General features: G+C 37.7%; 1 protein-coding gene across 1 annotated transcript in view; it reads left to right on the top strand.

Annotated features, from left to right (window-relative positions):
- The window catches only part of kcnab1b (potassium voltage-gated channel subfamily A regulatory beta subunit 1b), a 59,217-nt gene that overhangs the window by 15,235 nt on the left and 25,096 nt on the right, over positions 1-18,886 (top strand). The window contains exons 2-8 of the mRNA XM_053486566.1: positions 7,837-7,880; positions 9,871-9,908; positions 10,928-11,007; positions 11,689-11,733; positions 12,409-12,453; positions 15,242-15,285; positions 18,701-18,787. Of these exons, the coding sequence (XP_053342541.1) occupies positions 7,837-7,880; positions 9,871-9,908; positions 10,928-11,007; positions 11,689-11,733; positions 12,409-12,453; positions 15,242-15,285; positions 18,701-18,787 (383 nt within the window). The remainder of the gene's footprint in view (positions 1-7,836; positions 7,881-9,870; positions 9,909-10,927; positions 11,008-11,688; positions 11,734-12,408; positions 12,454-15,241; positions 15,286-18,700; positions 18,788-18,886) is intronic.

Raw genomic sequence — 18,886 nt, forward strand, 5'->3', positions numbered from 1 at the left:
GTGTAGCACTGTGCACATCTCATTTACATTTAGGCATTTAGCAGACGCTCTTATCCAGAGCGACTTACATTTTTATCTTATTACACATCTGAGCAGTTGAGGGTTAAGTGCCTTGCTCAAGGGCCCAACAAAGGCAACTTGGTGGTTGTGGGGTTTAAACCTGGGATCTTCCGAACCATAGTCCAATGCCTTAACCACTGAGCTACCCCTGGCCCAGACAAGGGATCAAGTCCTGGCATGGAGTGTGCATGGTGTTTGCATGTTCTCCTCCAGGTGCTACTGTGTTTCCCCCAACAATTCAAAGACAGGTGGGCTAATTAGTGTTTCTAAACTACCTGAAGTGAGTGGTGTGAAAATGGTGCTATACGTTTTTAGCACAGGGTGCAAGTCTATTGCAGGGCACACACACATTCACACACTCATTTACTGTACACACCATTAATTACTATTTGAACGGTAATAATCTGCATGTTTTTGGACTGTGGGATGAAACCAAAGTATCCGGAGGAAACCCACCATGCATGAGGAAAACATGCAAACTCAGAATCACACACACACGGGATCAAACTCGGAGCCTGGAGGTGCAAGCCTACAGTGCTAACCATTAGGCCACTGAGCCGCCTAGCATGCAGACATGAAAGATGTCAATGTGTAATAATAGCTAAACCTTACATGCTTAATAATGTAAGAACTTTTTGAACAAACTTTCATAAACCTGTGGGTATCTAGAGTGTCACTAATGTGTTCTCAAAAAGTTGCTTTTTTCGTTTTATTTTTATTAAAGTTGCTAAGGGGTCTAAAAAGCAGCTAAATCCTGTGACACAGTCTCTAAGCTCACGTCACTCTCAGTGTAGAGATTCTGTGCCTGAGTCCTCCAGGCGTTCCTCTCAGCTCTCTGGTTACTTTCCAGAAACAGGCCAGTAGGTGCAGTAGCTATGATGAATTGCTCTTATGTGTGCTAAGTGTGTATTGTGACCTGCAAACTGACTAGCATCTGATCCAGGATGTATTTCTGCATCACACCCACTGTTTCCAGCATAGGCTCAGGCTCCACTGCGACTCTGATTAGGATAAAGGAGTTACCGAACGTGAGTGAGTGTGAGACTCCATCATATTATCACGCAGTTTTTTACTATTTGTGCATTTCTGTAAGTCACTCACATTTAAATTGTCGACATGACTCCAATATGCATTTAAATGACACACTGGGGAAACATCTTGCTTAGTACTTTGATATCTTTTAAAGCTGCTTGACTCCAACAGAAATTGATTTCTATCCACTGATTATGTACTGTAGCTGTAGGGGTCCTGCATTTGAGTCAGTATTTCTTTTTATATGAGCAAATACACACTGCAATGTGTACTTTGCAAAAGCTATCATGAACAAAAACAGTCTCTTCCACTCTTTACATGAGTGTGAATTTGGTATGCTGTGTACGCTCCTGAGGACAGCACAGTGGCTCAGCAGTTAGCACCCTTGCCCCGCATCTCCAGCTTAGGGTTGGTATCTAGCATAGTTTGTCTGTGTGTTTAGAGGTTGAAGTTCCCTCAGGTTTCCTCTGGTTACTTCAATTTCCTCATTGTCCAAAGATTTTTGTATTCCCCTTAGGGTGTAAGTCAGTGTTTGGCTGCTTGTGCTCTGCGATGGGTTGACACACCAGCCAGCATGTCCAATGCCTTGTGTCCTGAGCTTCCTGAAGGTTTCACGCCCCTGCAACTCCAAACATCTAAAAAAGATTTTATTTTAGGATCGCAAATGATGGTGGGTTCAAAACCAACCCGCTTCCCTACACACTGATACCTGGTTAAGTTTGAAATCTTGAGCAGCATTAAAATACTCCAAAAACACTTACGTGTTAACTCAATTAGCTGTTAAAGTAACTGTTTTTTTTGTTGTTTTTTTTACACACAAGGCCTTTTTGCTCTTTCAACAAACTCATTTGTTTTTCCAGATGTGTTCATTTATTATTTTGAATTGACATCTGTCTTTAACAATGTCTTTCTTTTAGTTTTTTAAAAGCTGGGTGTTTATTCACCATTTACATTTTTTAGAGTATATGTCAAAAAAATAGCTTTATAAATTTAAGTCATATTTGTGCTTTTTAGATATCAACTTTGATACTGAGTATCATATGTACAGGTTAAGTATAGGGTTGCATTTTTTCACAGAAAAGTGATATAGTACATGAGTTCTTGTTTTTGATAATATTAATAATTATTCACAGATGGTTGCGTGCAAAGGAAGGTGATTTGTTTTATGTGATGTGTTGCTGCTGTAATGTTTACCCTTGAATTTTCCTTCTCTCTTGGTTTTGCATCACTGCATCACCTCCAGTACTTGTATAACCTGTATCTACAGCCTTGTTCACACTTTGCATCAGCGATCTTCAGTGACGTGATGTTTTTGTACAGAGACTGAAAAACTGCTGCGTAATCAACAAATATGTCAGGCAAGAAAAGAGATTTTGGTAAAAGCGCCGCAAAACCAGACACAGCTTTCAGATACCATCTTTGTAATACTTCATAACTGTCAGCGCCCATTACTGTCCCCTAAGGTACCACTGACATAATATACTGTCATCTGTTTAATATCCTTCCTACAGATCATAATAAAAACTTCTTTTTTTTTGGATCACCAAGGGAGGAAAAATCTATACATTGCACACTGCCTTTAAAAAGTATAACCCTGTTCTCTCCCTTAGCAAGCAAAACAACCCACTGTTTACACCTGAAATCATGTGTGTTGGTAGAGCATCCATGCAGAAAGTGCTCAAATAATCATTGCATTCTCTTGTTCCCTCCAGCTGAGTTACATGACAAGTTTTCAACTGTTTGTTTCATAATGATAATTGACAGAGATGTGTGAGCATGCAGCGTGCGTCACGCAGCCTGCTGCCTTTAACAGGTGGCAGCTCAGCTCTAACATGGGTGGTGTGAATTTGGATGAATATACCACAAAAAAATGGCACGATATCAAAAAGCAATTAAAGGAAAAAATAGCATAAAATAAATAAAGCCAAACAAAATAGTTAAAGTTTATGTTATGGAATGTCTGAATATTACACTGAAGATCAGTGCTGTCATTCATCAAAACTACATAAGGCCGATCCTCAAATCATCAATCATCCAATCACATCCAATCATCAAACAATCATAAGTAAATTCCATCAACAGTTTTCTTATTCGTTGACTTTTGGAGTGCAGTGACATCATTGTGGTTTGTTTTAGCCAGTATGGTAAATCTGGATGTGTGTCACATCCTTCTCCGCACAAACTTCCTCTATATCTCACCAAACAGAACCGTAATATTGTTTGGGATTAATCAGCAACTAAAAAACACAAGCAGTAACAAAAATAGGAGTGCATGCCTATAGCATGTGCAGACACACTGTACACTGTGTTTATTTCCTTTTCTTCACTTACTTCATTCCAAGTAGTTTCTTTTCCTGAAGGGTAACAAATATTAATTGCTACAATATTGTAGCTAAATACAAAGAAAATATGACAAAATGTAAGACTATAAAAAAACAAGCAGCAATACTGACCATAGGGCATGCTTTCAGTACATGCACAAGTACAACAATATTTCTGATGAAACACTGCAAAAAAATGTTGGTGTCACTTACTAGTGATGCCACTGTCAGATGGTCTGTACAGTCAAAATCACATCTGGAAAAAGAGCATTTAAATTTGAGTGCATTTTTTTCTCAACCTGGAAAAAAACTCCTTGCACAATCAACATCAGCAAAAATTATATGAAATACTGATATAAAGAGTTATAACACGTTTAATAGGCAGTGTAGTGTTCACCATAACAAAATCAAATAGCATAAACAATCACAACTGTATAAATATAGAACTAGGTAATAGGATTTAGTCTTGAAATTCATAAATGTGACTCAGAGGCACAGCCTTGGATCATCTAGTGCTCGGTTTAGTAACAGGTGCATTTGCAAACTACATGAACTGAATGCTGAATCTTGTGCAGTCAACTGTTTAATGATGCTTGGATATCACATTTTGTGTTATGTTTTGAATTTTTATTTAATGTATCTTGTGTATGTTGCCAGAAATAAACACAATTACAGTATACAATATATCCAATAACCAGGAGGTGACCTGAGATGCATTATATTCATATACTTGTTCAAATGCCAAGAATGTAATTTAGAATTTAAAATGTTGGTGAGCATAAAACTTATTTAAGTTTTAAAAATAATAAAAAAAGAACTAGGCATTTAACCTCTACCAAGCTTAGGATTGAACGGAGGACCCTGGAGTCTTGGTTGACATAAATTGTCTAGCTCAGAAACCAAAAGTCACACTTTGATTTCTAACAATATAAAAATAAATCTGTGAAATTATGGTGAAATGTCATGCATATTTAGAAGTTTAGAAGAACTTTGTAAAACTTTTTTTTACTACTGATAACAAGCAGAGATTTGTTATACCAAGTAGCACCAGCTGTCACAGCATTTACAGTATAACAACACCTATTCAAAAGTTTTTAACTGTTAGTAGAAACACGAGTTTGAATATTATTTACTTTTCCAAAAATAGTTTCATAAGAAGGAAATATTGTAGAAATATTTCTGTCCGGATGACTGTGTCTGTATCGACTGAATACAAAAACTGTTTCTGTTCTTCGCTGTTGGTGTAAAGCTTATTGTAGTCGTCCATCAAAGCCACACCACGTTCCACAATGTCATTCACAACCCTAAAGCTGTACACAGAATTTTTGCCCATTCTCAATATGATGTTATATTCCCAGTTTGATGCATCCTTGGTAAGTAAGTCTAGATGTTGAACAAAGTGTTTGGGTGACTGATGTTCTTTAGACTGGATCAGCAGTAGTGGTTCTTTTTCAGTGGATTCCGAAAACCAAAAGTACTTAAACAACTCACCAGCTAGCATTTGATGTCAACATCATTGCCATCGCCAAAAAATGCCAGTGCCACTAGTTCCTCTGACGTGGACCACAGGTGGCCTTGAAATGTGTTCAGTGCAGTTTTTGCTAATGCAGAGTTCTCATACTTTCAAATGTTTTGATAAGCTGAAGATCATTGATGAAGGAGCAGTAAACCTGGACTTCACATACAGTCAAACCATAAATATACATATTTCCAGTGTTTTTGCATGTGCTATGTCAACGAGATCTTGAAATCCTTCCATCCATTGGAAATGTATTACTTAGTAGCTAATAGCCATGCATATTTTTTATTGCATGTTATAAGAATCGTGACTTAATAATTAAGTATTTTAAGGCCTGGGAGCATCCCCTTAATACGGTCTAACTATTCTGAAAATTTTGAACACTCAGTGCATCACAGCCTGCTGTTTATGAGGCTTTACAGGCAGTAAGTTTAAGATTGTTGATCAAGCCTTTAAATTCCCCAGGTCACAATCCAACTGAGCATCTCTGTAATGTGCTTGATAAATATATCCAATCCACAGCAGTCCCAACTTGTAACCCACAGCCCCCAAACTCCCACTGCTAACATCCCAGGGCCAGACACCACAGTTGGCGCAAGGGGAACCTTACTGTATATTATAACAATATTGGGCTTAATGTTTTGCACTTTAACATTATGGCAGATTGGTGAAGGCCGCTCAGCCATAACATTAACACCACATGACATTGTGAACCCTGATTATCCATTATATGCAAGTTTACTGCTATACAGTAGGTATATCTAATGGAGGCCCACCTTGCAGAGCACACCTTCAGAGTTCTTATGGAGGCCTGTATTCAGTGGTGTTGTTACAAGAGGAACTTGAGTATAATATTTGAAGGTTTATTTATTATGGATGATCAGTGTACATTATACAGTATACTGTACCCGTGTGTACCTTCACAGATGATACAGCTTTGGCAACACACCACTTATCAGTATGCCACATTTTCCACAATGTAAAATTAGACTAAGCAATACATGCTAGAGATTCTAAGTGCATTAGAAAACCTTCACGACCAGCAGAACACTGGCACTCTGATGAACAAAAGTAACTCTAAATATCCTTAATGTGATATCTACTGCAGGGTGGTATTGTGCTATAAGTGCAAATGGGTGAAGACATAAAACAATTTAATGGCATTATTTCAACTGATGAAGAGTCACTGCAGGAAGCATTAAACTGCTGTGAAAAACAGAGAAAAAGGGAGCAAGACAGAAGGAGAGGGAAATACCTTCCTTATTTTTCACTAAGATTAAAACAGGGCAGCCTTTCTTAAATCACACTGTTCTGTAAAATCTACAGTAATGACCGATATTTTCATTGGCCATTTATTCATGTCACTATTAAGAGCTGTGCAGATTGATATGGTGTTAAGATCGACTTAGAATTGCATCAGGACCATAAAACACACAACAAGCTCAGTTCTCCACAGCAGCAGGACGTGAGGAGCATCCATATTAGTGCTGATCCTTCCTAAATGCCAGTATTCTGCATTCCCTCCCTGCTCTACAGTGCTCATTTTATTTATGGGCCAAAGAGAGATTAGGTCTCTTTTTTGCATTGGGTTTTCCTCACTGCTTTGCCATTTCTCCAAAACTCCCCAATGCCCCTGGATCCCCCTCATTGTCCCAAGTCCCTTCCAATGTCCTGGGTTCCTCTTACTGCTCTCGCAAGTCTGTCACAGTAAAGTTCATGGGCAGGTTGCTCACAGCAGTGATGCTGTCTTAAAGGATTTCCAATACACCGACTGAAACACTACACATACTAGTTCATTACATACAGGTGCGTTCGTTCATGCATTACTACAGTATGATCCTTTTCCTCTATGGCTCCTGCTAGTCACAACCACACCCACTCTGCTACATGTTTTTTTTTTAGATTTATAAAAAATGATAATATAAATAAAACCAAACAGTATTCATTTGCAATCATGTCAATGCAAAAAAAAAAAAGTTGAAGACCCAGTTATTATGCACAGTATTCCACTAGACTGCACAATCATTACACATTCATTGCAGACGTTTGGGCATATATCTGGTTTCATACTCTACTCTGCATGCATACAGTATGTACCAGTTCTATACCTATTCTATACCGATATTTATTTTTTGTGGCATTTATTGTAAACAGCAAAGAGAGAATTTTATTGTACAAAGGTAACATGTTTTCTTTATTCTTCATATGACAATGAACTTGGAACTTGGTTGTAAACTTGAAACGGTTATCATTTGCAACAGCTTCATCCTGATTAGAATCACAGTGAATCCAGAGAAGGGCATATGAACACAATGCAAGAGAATTCACCCCAGACAGCAGTCCATCAAAGGGGACCATGTACATACCATATACAGTATACCAGTACCTTGGAAGTGACCACTCGGGTGTTTTTAAGAGGCTTTAGAGCACCACACTGCCCACTGTGCCATCTTATTTAATTTTATTAAATTTTATTTCAAAGACATGCAGGTTAGACTGACTGGAGTTTACAAAGTGGCACTCTGTCCAGGGTGTACCCCCCCCCCCCCAATGCTCTAAGGCTCCTGGGATGGGCTCCAGTTCCCCTGTAAACCGGATTATGCGGTATAGATGACGAGTGAGTGATGAGTGAGGTTTTGTTTTGATGTTTTGGCCCAATTCTTTTTTTTACCGTTATCAGCCACTTTTCAGTGCGTTAAAGCAGGGTTTTATGATTTAGCATCATAAACGCCAAAACTGATTTTTACTGCGGAAATGCTATTTCTACAAAGTCTCATGAATGGAATAAAACATAGATTTGCTATTTCAATTAACTTTCTTTGTTACACCAGGCAAATGAGTATTCAACCACCCTATGCCAGCTTAACTGATTGATATCTCTTTTCTGTGTCCTTTATTTCACAGGAATCTTGGGAAATCTGGATTGCGGGTATCATGTTTGGGGCTTGGTAAGTCTTTAGCCAATTATAAGACCATCATAAGTCTCTGGCTGTGAGCTTGAGCTCTTCATTTTCCAGTTCACAGCAGAGAGCTTCTCTCTTTTTTGCGTCTCTCACCACTCTCTCCAAGTTTCCTGACTAATCAATGGCTTTATGAATAAGTGATGAGCCAGTTTGGAAGCTAAACCACAAAACAAAAATTGAAATAATCCTATTAGGTGAGATATAGCTCTCCTTTGAGTACAAAAGGCAACAGTTTCATAGATGAATGAAAGGTTCCTTCTCTTGTTTCAACAACTCAGATTTCAATCATCAGCTTCCACTGTGTCTGGAGCATTGCATAATTCAATGCTTTAACTGACATCTGCTCAGCTAATCCTCTTGTTAAGCTTTCTCCTATTAATGTTTAATTTATAACCCATGACAGGCACAAAATGCTTTGCAGTAATTAGCTCACCCAGCTAAGACAGAGCAGGGCTGAAACGAGTCGATGGGAAATGGTTTTGCAAGTCACATTTAATTCTAGTTGTAATGTCAAATCCAATGAAATAAAATTCCTGTATGGAGAATAAAAGCTTTAAAAGGAAGATATTAACCAAAAATTCATTTTTATAAATTTTCAGACATTGCCTGCTTTTTATGCCTTTTCCATTTTTGTAACGACCAGACCCTAAACAAGCCAAGTAGATTTTTGTCCTATTTTGACCTAAAAAATTTCCTACAGGATTAATAAAGTTGCATCTCACCTTATATAACAAATACCCCCTTTAGATAATGCCAATGTAATAACCTCAAGAGCAGGTTATTATGATTTTTCAAGCTTTAATATAAAAAAAGTGCTCATAAGCAATTACAAATGAATAGATAATATACCTGTATATACAATAGATCTACAGTTGGTGTGTGTCTTAATGAATCTAAAAAGTGTTAGTGAACTGTATGTTTTAAAGATGTTGAAGCAGCTATTGATTTCTAGCCTGGGACATTACATTAAGTCTCTGGACACTACCAATGCAATATAAAATGGTTATCAAAGCAATTTTTCAGCATATGGTGGGCAGACTGCAGAGCTTTGATTATGGCCAAATTGAAAATAAAACATCGAAGCATGTTTACAGAATATTTCAAAATACGAGGCATGCTGTGCCCACTTGTAGCCTCTAATTCATTCTCTTGTCTGATTTGGAATCCAGTGGCTTAAAACATTGTGCTTTCAGATATACATTTTTGCAGTGGTAAAGAAGGGAAAAGGGGTGATGTAAATTACCGTAGCCTTGCTATGAGTTCAAACTGTGCTTTGGCTTCTCTTTTCATCAAGAAGATGTTTCCACCAGCCTAACTTCCTCTTGCTGAATATTATTTGGAGTTTATTTGCACCATCGTTAACTTGCCCTTGCCACCATTGCCACTGAAACACTAAAGACGGTTGTGCAGGATGCAATTTGTAATTGATTTTAGGTATAGATAGTCAGAGAGAGAGAGAGAGAGAGAAAGAGAGAGAGAGAACACATATGAGGAAAGTCAAATATTATAATCCATAAATTCTGATGTTTAAGGGGATATTAAGTGGATCTGACAGGGGACAGAAAAACCAGGACTGCTACAGTGATGACTCAATACAATACTTTCACCCAGGGCCACATACAAGTCATGAATCATGGGTGTTGTAGTCTGTAGGCAAAGTCAATGCAGAAAAAAACAGATGTCTGAGGGTCATGCTTTTCACACTGATGCGAACAATGACTGTAAGATTTGGACACAGTTCAAGATGGATTAGCATGTACTGCACTAATAAAAAATGTAAAATTGAATGGGGTAAGTACATTATCAGAGTTACCAAAATGTAATTATTATTATCATCATCAAAAATAAAATTACCAGCCATTAAATAATCCATTAAATAGTCGGACTACTCTCTTTCATTTGTGATCAGGTCCTTAACTGTTTTCTTCTAATTTGTCTGTTATGAAATTCTAATCTTTTCCCCTCTTTCTTCCAGGAACATGGGTGACATTTGGGGGTCAGATTTCTGATGAGGTGGGGACACCTAACAAACATGCATACACATGCAGCAACATTTTATTTAAAATAAAAGAATAATCTCTCAGCCAAACAGAGCTCATTCTCAGTGCCAGAAGCCACCAGGCTCTATAGTAACACCACATATGAATCATTCTGTGGTGCTCTCTTACTAACAATAGCTATGTTCTGCGTGGGTTCTTGCTGTCTCTGACATTCACTGGGGCATAGACACAGTCCCATTAGTCAATCATCCATCATAAAGGCTCCTGCAGAAAACTCACTGTCCCCAGAGGCGAGGTCTTGGGTGTCGAACAACGTCAGGGTGGGGCTATCTAATCAAATTAAAGTGGAGGTTGGGAACATGGAACATCCCCCTTTTTGTTGCTCTATAGTAAGCTGTCTAAATTAATAATGTCTACAATTGTCGCTGTTGCCTTCATGGTCAAATCCAAACAACACCCTATAGTCACTGTCACTCAAAATAATAACACACAAATCATGCACATCATCGGAAGGAGAGAGGAGGGAGGGGAGAGAGAGAGAGAGAGAGAGAGAGAGAGAGAGAGAGAGCAAATCATCAATTTACCTAATTCTAATACCTACTGTAATCACTCAGTATGTTGTTATTATTATTATTATTGTAATTATTAATCCATCAGTTGTATTAGTTGTTGCCATGATGTGTATGCTTTTGCAATATTGTATTTAATAGAATTAATAATACAATGAAACTAATTTGAATTCCAACAAAGACAAAAAATAGAAGGGCAGATTTATGCAAAAAAAAGATAAGAAATGAACGTATGTGTTATTATTAGCTCTCACAGATGTGACTAGTTTATGTTAAATTACATAATATTGCATCTCTGTGAACAATAATTTAATGAAGACTTTATGCATGGACATGTAGAAAAAGAACACACAGCTCAATGCACTGTGTGAATAATATTAGCTTACCACACCTGAACCAAAGTGCTAATAGTATATTATTTCTTGTGTGTATACAGTAACTGTCTGATTGTGTTTGTGTGTAGGTAGCAGAGCAGCTCATGACTATAGCCTATGAGAATGGGGTTAACCTCTTCGACACAGCTGAGGTTTACTCAGCCGGAAAGTGAGTATGATCGTTCTGCTCTGTGAGAATTTCACACAGTTGAACTGATATGCAACACACACTTATTTTTTTCTATTTTAAATGCATAGTATCATTAAACCTGCACTACGCATAAACTTACAGTATCCCAAAGTCTGAACAAAACTCTCAGTTAATTGAAGAATTTGTAAACTGGATTGACATGATAGCTCGTGGGTGACACAATTGGCTAAACATCTACCCTTTAATCAGGAGAAGGCTTATCAGTTCCGGCTAGAAGTCTGTGAGAAGATATTTAACCTGATGGTAAAGTAGTATTGTGTATAAAGTGGCTGTAACTTAGTGCCCTTCTCCGAGCTCGTTTAGACGGCCAGTGATACTCTGAGAAAACATGTTGGCTGGATTCCCAGCACTCGTCAGCCTCCCAGGCCGGTCACTGTCATTCAGCAAAGCAGACTGAGCTTGCAAAAATGTAGCCCCGACTGCAACTAAGAACAGAATTTTTACAATTAAATACATTTAAATACATCCAAAAAACTATATATACAGTGTGTGTGTATACATATATATATATGTGTGCGTGTGTGTGTGTAAGGGTGTGTGTATGAATAAAAAGTCTAAACTCTTACTGAGACTAATAATTGGTGCAGAGAGATATGATGCAAGCTTAGTTATACTTAATGTGTGTTATCCTCTTCACAGAGCTGAAATCATTCTTGGAAATATCATCAAGAAGAAATGCTGGAGGTATAAGGCCGCTGAAAAGAATTACACCAATATTGTACACCAATCAGCCATAACATTACAATGCAAAATATTATGTGTAGTATTGTATAGGTTCTCCCTGTGTCTACGGCACCAGATCTTTGGGATGCTGCAGGCTGTGGGGTGGGGCCTCTATGGATTGGATGTGTTTGTCTGGTACATTTCATGGGTCCTCGATCGGATTGAGATCTGGGGAATTTGGATTCTTTGCCTGTTAGGCCTCATGCGCAGCAGGCTGTAGTGCACTGTTGCCTTCCTATCATAGCCATCATTGACTTTTTTTCACTGAGTTGTGCTGCATTGGCTTTTCTGTCGGATCGGATCAGACGGGCTAGCCTTGCTTTCTGCAGACACAAATGAGCCTTGGGTTCCCATGATCCTGTCAGCAGTTTCCCGGTATATGATCAATATTTTAATGTGCTACTGTTTTGTGGTGTTATGTTATGGCTGATCAGTTCATATTGCAAGAAATCCATGGATTGTTACATGGAGGTTGCAATGGTAATATGGCATAAATTGTTTAAATACGTTTGGGGTGGATAGTGTTTGGGTCACAATGTGTAGGATTATTTAATTTATCTTATGGTTGAACATAAACATTAATGAAATGATTTGATGTTTCTAACTCATTATGGTCCATATCATATGTGTGCGCAGGAGATCGAGTCTAGTGATCACTACCAAACTTTACTGGGGAGGAAAGTAAGTAAACTACTTATGTATAATTTGTATCTCTTTGCAGTTTATGTCATGGAATGTCTGTTTAAAAGTTAAATTCCTTGCCTATGTCAAAGCAGCTATAAACAGTTATAACCTCCACAGTTTATTTGGATAGATTATCTCGCTAGAAGATCACAAGATAAAGAAAAAGCATATATCATTCTTTAAAGTGTAAAAGCAAAGCACATGGCACTTTACCAAGAGGTTCTCTTCCAAGCAAACCTAATTTACAGCTTGACACGACATCTAAGGAGATCTACCGTCATGGAAAATTATCCAACATCTGTCCAATAAGAAATGAGAATTGACATCACCATGCTATAACTAGATTGAATCCATTTTAAACGGACAGGTCATCCCAAGCCTATTACGTGTGTGCGAGTGTGAGAATTGAAGAATTTTGTGAGGTAAAAGGATGCTAATCTATATGCATTAGTCTCTAAGCTGAAAATCAATTCCATCAAGCAGGGTTGAAACTTCTCCAATCAGAGCAGACACATTTTAAATTCTGTCTCATAACAGGGGATTAGGTGGAGGTTGAGCAAAACGAGGAGCGAGATGGCATTAAAATTCGAACAACAGGAAACACTGTTCCACTTCAGATGAAAAAGCATGCACTGATCTATTACTCAGAATCATCAGATCTGGTTCAAAGTCTGTCAAAAGTCTGTTTTGTTGTAGCAAGTCAGGCTGGATTGTGTTATATGACCTTGAAGATGTTTTCCCTCTCATCCAGGTGTCTTTACTAATCCCTAACTCTTCGGTTTAAGCTGAAATTGAGTTGAGCAAAATGCTTTGAATCGCATTTAGCTTATTTTGGAATGTTGTGTAAGGTATGACAAACTGGTCATAGCTTTCATCACTTACTTAATGCCAGAAGAAGTAGGATAGAAATGTTTATAGAGCAATTCCAACTGCAATTTCTGCCTATTTATGTCTTACTTGACATAGGATTTACAAATGTGGCAGTACCATATGCTCTTTTAGGTCCCCTTTTATTGTCCTTGTATAGCTAGACCCTAAAATATATGATTTAGAAGTATAATATAGCTCTCGCTTTTGTTTCGTTTGATGATGATGATAATGATGATGATAATGATAATAATGATGATGATGACACCAGATTTCCTGGTACAGCTACTTAGTTTTGATCTTTTTGAACGATTGAATTGGCCTGAATGGCCAAATGTTTGTGAACACCTGACCAGGACAACCATACTTGCTTATTAAGCATACTGTTCCAAATGTCCCCCTGCTTTGTTTTGTTTTTGATTTTTTGCTTTACAGTATATGTTGTCCATTCAGTCACATGACAATTAGTAAGGTCAGGCACTGATGATGGGTAGGAAGGTCTGGAGTGTGGTTGGGATTGCAGTACATCGCAAATGGGGTTGAGGTCAGGGTTGTGTGCAGGCCACTTGAGGTCTTCTATTCCACCCTTGGTCTCCATGTCTTTATGGACCTCCCTTATGCACAGGAATGGAACAGAGTTGGACCTGTTAGTTACAGTGAAGGGAAATCATATAATGATACAGCATAAATAAACATCCTCTACAGTACAACTGTGCTCTTTCAAGTTGTGGGGAAGACCCACATATGAGTGTAATGATCAGGTGTCTACGAACATTTGGACACACAGTGTACAGTATATAACTACTTATTATTATAGTCCATGTGTTTTTTCTTTATACAACTGATCCAATGCCAGTCCAAAAATATACTGTTTTCCAATAAAAAGACAAACCTTTTTCACAGGTATAGCTTTTTTGTCTTGTAAAACATTTTACTGCTGCTCTAAGATATAAGTATTAGTACACATAACTGACAACAGAGCACAATCCTTTTGATTAACACAGATTTCATAATAAGAGGCAGGTTATTTTTATATTCACAGATGCCACAGCTTCATACAGCTTGTAGTGTTTCATAACTATTCATACTGCTAGTGGTGATGAACAGGACAGAAATGATGGCAAAGGCATTGATGCATTTCTTTTTTAAACTTCCAAATAAAGTATATCCAGACGTCCTGAAGTAAAATCAGAAGTCAGAGGGGAAGTGGAATGCTAATAGTATGTTTTTGTGCCTGAATATCATGACATTTAAACATCTTGTCATCTCTATGCTAAAATTTATTTTAGAGCCCTGATGTAGCCAGACTGCGATTACATGGCCATGTGAAACAGCAGTATTTATTTATTTATTTATTTATTTTTGCAAATGACCAGCTAGTAAGAGAATAGTTGAGTAATTAAACAGTGAATTCGTTAAGTGCAGTATTTTGGGTTAAATTGCATATTGCCAGCACTCCTGGCAGCAAATCACTGCCTACACCCTACACCCACTTTTAAAATAAATCAGTCATTAAACAAACATGTCTTATTTTTATATCCACACAAACACTGTGGGCACTCTGGAGTTGGAAGTAGGAAGTCATGAGTCAGTTCCTTGTTGTCATGAATGCAGACTGAGTGTATCTATGAAGGGGATGGATGTATACTGTAATGGCATTCAGGAAGAGCGGATATATCATACAGTATGAGCACTCAGAGTTTGTGTTGATTTCTTCTTTTAAATCAACTTAAATTAAATACATTGTGTGTATTTTTTTTATATTTTTAGATAAAAATTGTATTAAACAATGAGAAGTTGTTTGTTTGTTTGTTTGTTTTTTAATTATGACATGAGAAGTTTACTATAATGCTGAGATCAATAGCTCTCTCTCTCTCTCTCTCTCTCTCTCTTTCTCTCTCTCTCTTTCTCTCTCCAGAGCGGAAACTGAAAGAGGTCTCTCGAGGAAGCACATCATTGAAGGTAGACATTTTTCAGTCATAATTGTTTTTTTTATTGCATGTCACCTTTTTAACATTCCTTTCCTTTTTTTTTGCATGCTTGATCCATTTATACTGCTTAATGTGGCAAGAGCTGGCTAATCCTGAAAGCAAACAGATAAAGACACTTAAAGGGGCTCTCTTTTACTGCTCGCATAAAGACACTGATTTATGCTGCCTGGGCAAAAATATAGGAGGCATACAAAAAATGTATTATCAGCTGTGGTTTCATGCTTTAAACTGTTATAATGTCATCAACAACATGGCCACGCCTTAGCATTAATTCTGCTTGGCAACCAATTTAATAATCATTAACAAACGACAGTTGCTTATGGTCTAATGAAGACGTATCCATCCATCTGTTCAAGCCGTCATTGCAAATGATGTCTGGCTGCAGTATAACCTATTACATCACACCAGGGGTCATTGCACAGCACCCCAACATTCTATGCAACCTACAAGCACACACTCTGTCATACTGCCCACTACAGCCAAATTAGAATCACCCTTTAATGTGTGTCTTTGGAAAGACCATGGTACCTGGAGGAGATCTATAAAACTAACTGTTAAATATGTTATACATAGACATAAAACTGTTTAGCCTCCAGGTAGGCAGTGACTCCATGGGAAAAAGTTTTTGGACCATAAAAAAAATCCACCAAAGTTAACGTTATGCCAAGCAGAATAATTACCTGTTTGGAAGTAGAGCTCTGCATCATACTGAGTCAGTAATCCTTCCTTATTTGACAAAAACGGAATATTTTGTTTTGCTCTTTAGTTTTTTTTAAGCTACCTATCACTGGCATAAGACCTTCCATGGTCTTATCTTTCTAGCATTTTTGCACTTTCTGCCCACTTCCTCTACCTACGCTCCACATGATCGACAGTAACACCAGGATACCTCGATGTGTTATGGGTTAACACATTTGCAATCATTGCAACTGTTTTTTTCCACTATTTTCAGACCATAATCTATCTTAGTAATTAATTAACAGCTGTTGGAACAATTTTAACAATTGCTATACCTGTAGGTCTTTTAAAACATTCTCTGGCTTTTATCTTTAATTTTGTATATTTATACAAGTTTTTGTAAGCCTAAAGTGCCCACACATAGAGAAAACAGAGAATGAGTCTGTAGATGTCAGAGCAGAGGTCAGTGTGGTCGTAAGTGACTCACAGCGGCAGCAGCTGATTGGCTGGTTTAGACAGCAAGTCGAACTGAGCTGCCTTGGTAGTCTCAGGTTGCTCCTTTCGCTCCAGCACCTGAGATGTCACAAAACCCATGAAAAAGTGTGTCCAGTTATTACTGAGCAATTAAAAATGATAATAACAAAAAAAATCTTACATACATTTCACATGCATAATACATTACACATGTTTAATTCAGATTAGTTATTGTTGCACATATTATTTTACAGTGATTTTCTTATCAGAGATTAAACTAACATTTAATTTGCAGACTAAAACTTTTTGCATTCAAATGTTTTTATTTATTGTTAACTGTTTTTGAAATTTACATTAATATCATGACAAATCAACATATTAGTTAACCCAAGCTGTTTGCTTACTAAAGCATACTAAATCTAAAGCAGTTGTATGTTCATTTTATGATCAGCCATAATTTTTTACACCACAAAACATTAACATTGATAGTTAATTATACTGTATGTAAATAAACTGCTGACAGGACCATGGGTACCAAGACTCACCCATGCTGACAAGGACCTAAGGCTAACCTGAATTGTCTAATCTCGCAGAAAAGCCAACGAAAAGTCAATCCAGCACAAAAAAAGTTTTACTAAAAAAAGTAAGAACTCTGATAATAATAAAAAAGTACTCATAACATGCAGTGCACTATAGCCATGCACACACAGGGCCTAGCAGGCAAAGAACCCCAAATTGCCAAACTGGCCTCAACAGATTCCAATCCAACTGAGCACCCATGGGATGTGCTGGACAAAGTATAATTCATGGAGGCCCCACAACTTACAGTACCCAAGAGGTCCACTGCCAACATCTACAACATTATTATAATGTTTTGCAGACCTTAGGTTTATTGGATGCCTAACACAGCTATGCTCTACATAAAGCAGTGATAATAAAGGTCCTAACTATTAAATTGCTATGTATGTGCATCTATGCAAAGGCTGTTCAAAATACAAATTCCTTTATGCAGCATTAAACAGGGCCAGGGGTAGCTCAGTGGTTAAGGCATTGGACTATGGTTCGGAAGACCCCAGGTTCAAACCCCACAACCACCAAGTTGCCCCTGTTGGCCCCCTGAGCAAGGCCCTTAACCCTCAACTGCTCAGATGTGTAATAAGATTTTAAAAAATGTAAGTCGCTCTGGATAAGAGCATCTGCTAAATGCCCAAATGTAAACAGACTTGTATCCCTTAGGCTCTGGTTGTATGTGTTGTCAGTTAAATGTAAATTTCTCCATTTTAACCCCTGTAAAATGTGGTGTTCCACAAGGCTCTGGTCTAGGTCCAATGTTCTTACCCACTCAGTCACAAGAGCAGGAGTGAAATCAGGCACTGATTGATCCTCAGTCAGCATTTCAATTTATCACAAAGGTTTGAGGTTAAGGGCTGTGTGCAGGGTATTTAATTTAACCATACCCAACTAAGAAAAAAATGTTTTTGCATGAACCCAACTTTGTGTACAGACAAAAAAAGGTTTGGGGCTCACAAATCCAGAGCGCAGAATCCATACAAATACATTCTAGGCATTTGCTTGCTTTCAATTTTCAACATTTTGAAGATGGCTGTGATGATGAGGTGTGCACATAGTTTTAGCCATATAGTGTTAAAAGTTTAGCTTGAACCAGACGAAACAAATTAGTTTAATAAAGAAGCAATATTTTGTATTGGTTTGTTTGCCTTTTTCAGCAATTCATACAGCGTTAGCAGGGTGGAAATTTCTTGTTTATCCCTTGCGAATGGCAGAAATAGCTCTATGCTAATAATACCTACATGAATGAAGCCAGCAGATACAGAACACTCCTGGTGACACACACACTTGGAAGATGTGATCACTCAGATTACTTTTGCTTAGGTCGTGTGGGATTATAGAGCGTAAAGAAAAGAGACAGGGTGAGAGTGGTGCTTATTCTAGGGATTAATTAGAACAAACCACCTCGAGGTGACAACCATCACATTTGCATACACACACACACACACACACATACACATTCAAACACAGAGAAAAAGAAAGAGACAGAGAGATACAGAAAGAAAACTGTCTATCTAATAGCTACCTAATAATGTATGTTTCTCAATGACTATAGATCCCTCTATTTTCATACTTGAATGTAAATTGCAGTACAGGTGCAGTATTTATTTATTCAGTATTTATTAATCTAAAGTTGCATTTCTTTACTCTCTCTTGCTTTTTAGGTTTGAGAGGGTCTTTACAGCGGTTACAGTTAGAGTACGTGGATGTTGTCTTTGCCAACAGGCCTGATAACAACACTCCTATGGAGGGTAAGTGTGTTTCAGCCAGCATTTGAACAGAAGGTCCATATAGACTGTACACAATATATGCATTTGTTAAAAATTTGTCCTGTTCTATATTTCATTCTG

The sequence above is a fragment of the Clarias gariepinus genome, chromosome 25, assembly GCF_024256425.1.
Source record: "Clarias gariepinus isolate MV-2021 ecotype Netherlands chromosome 25, CGAR_prim_01v2, whole genome shotgun sequence".
In the NCBI taxonomy this organism is placed as follows: domain Eukaryota; kingdom Metazoa; phylum Chordata; class Actinopteri; order Siluriformes; family Clariidae; genus Clarias; species Clarias gariepinus.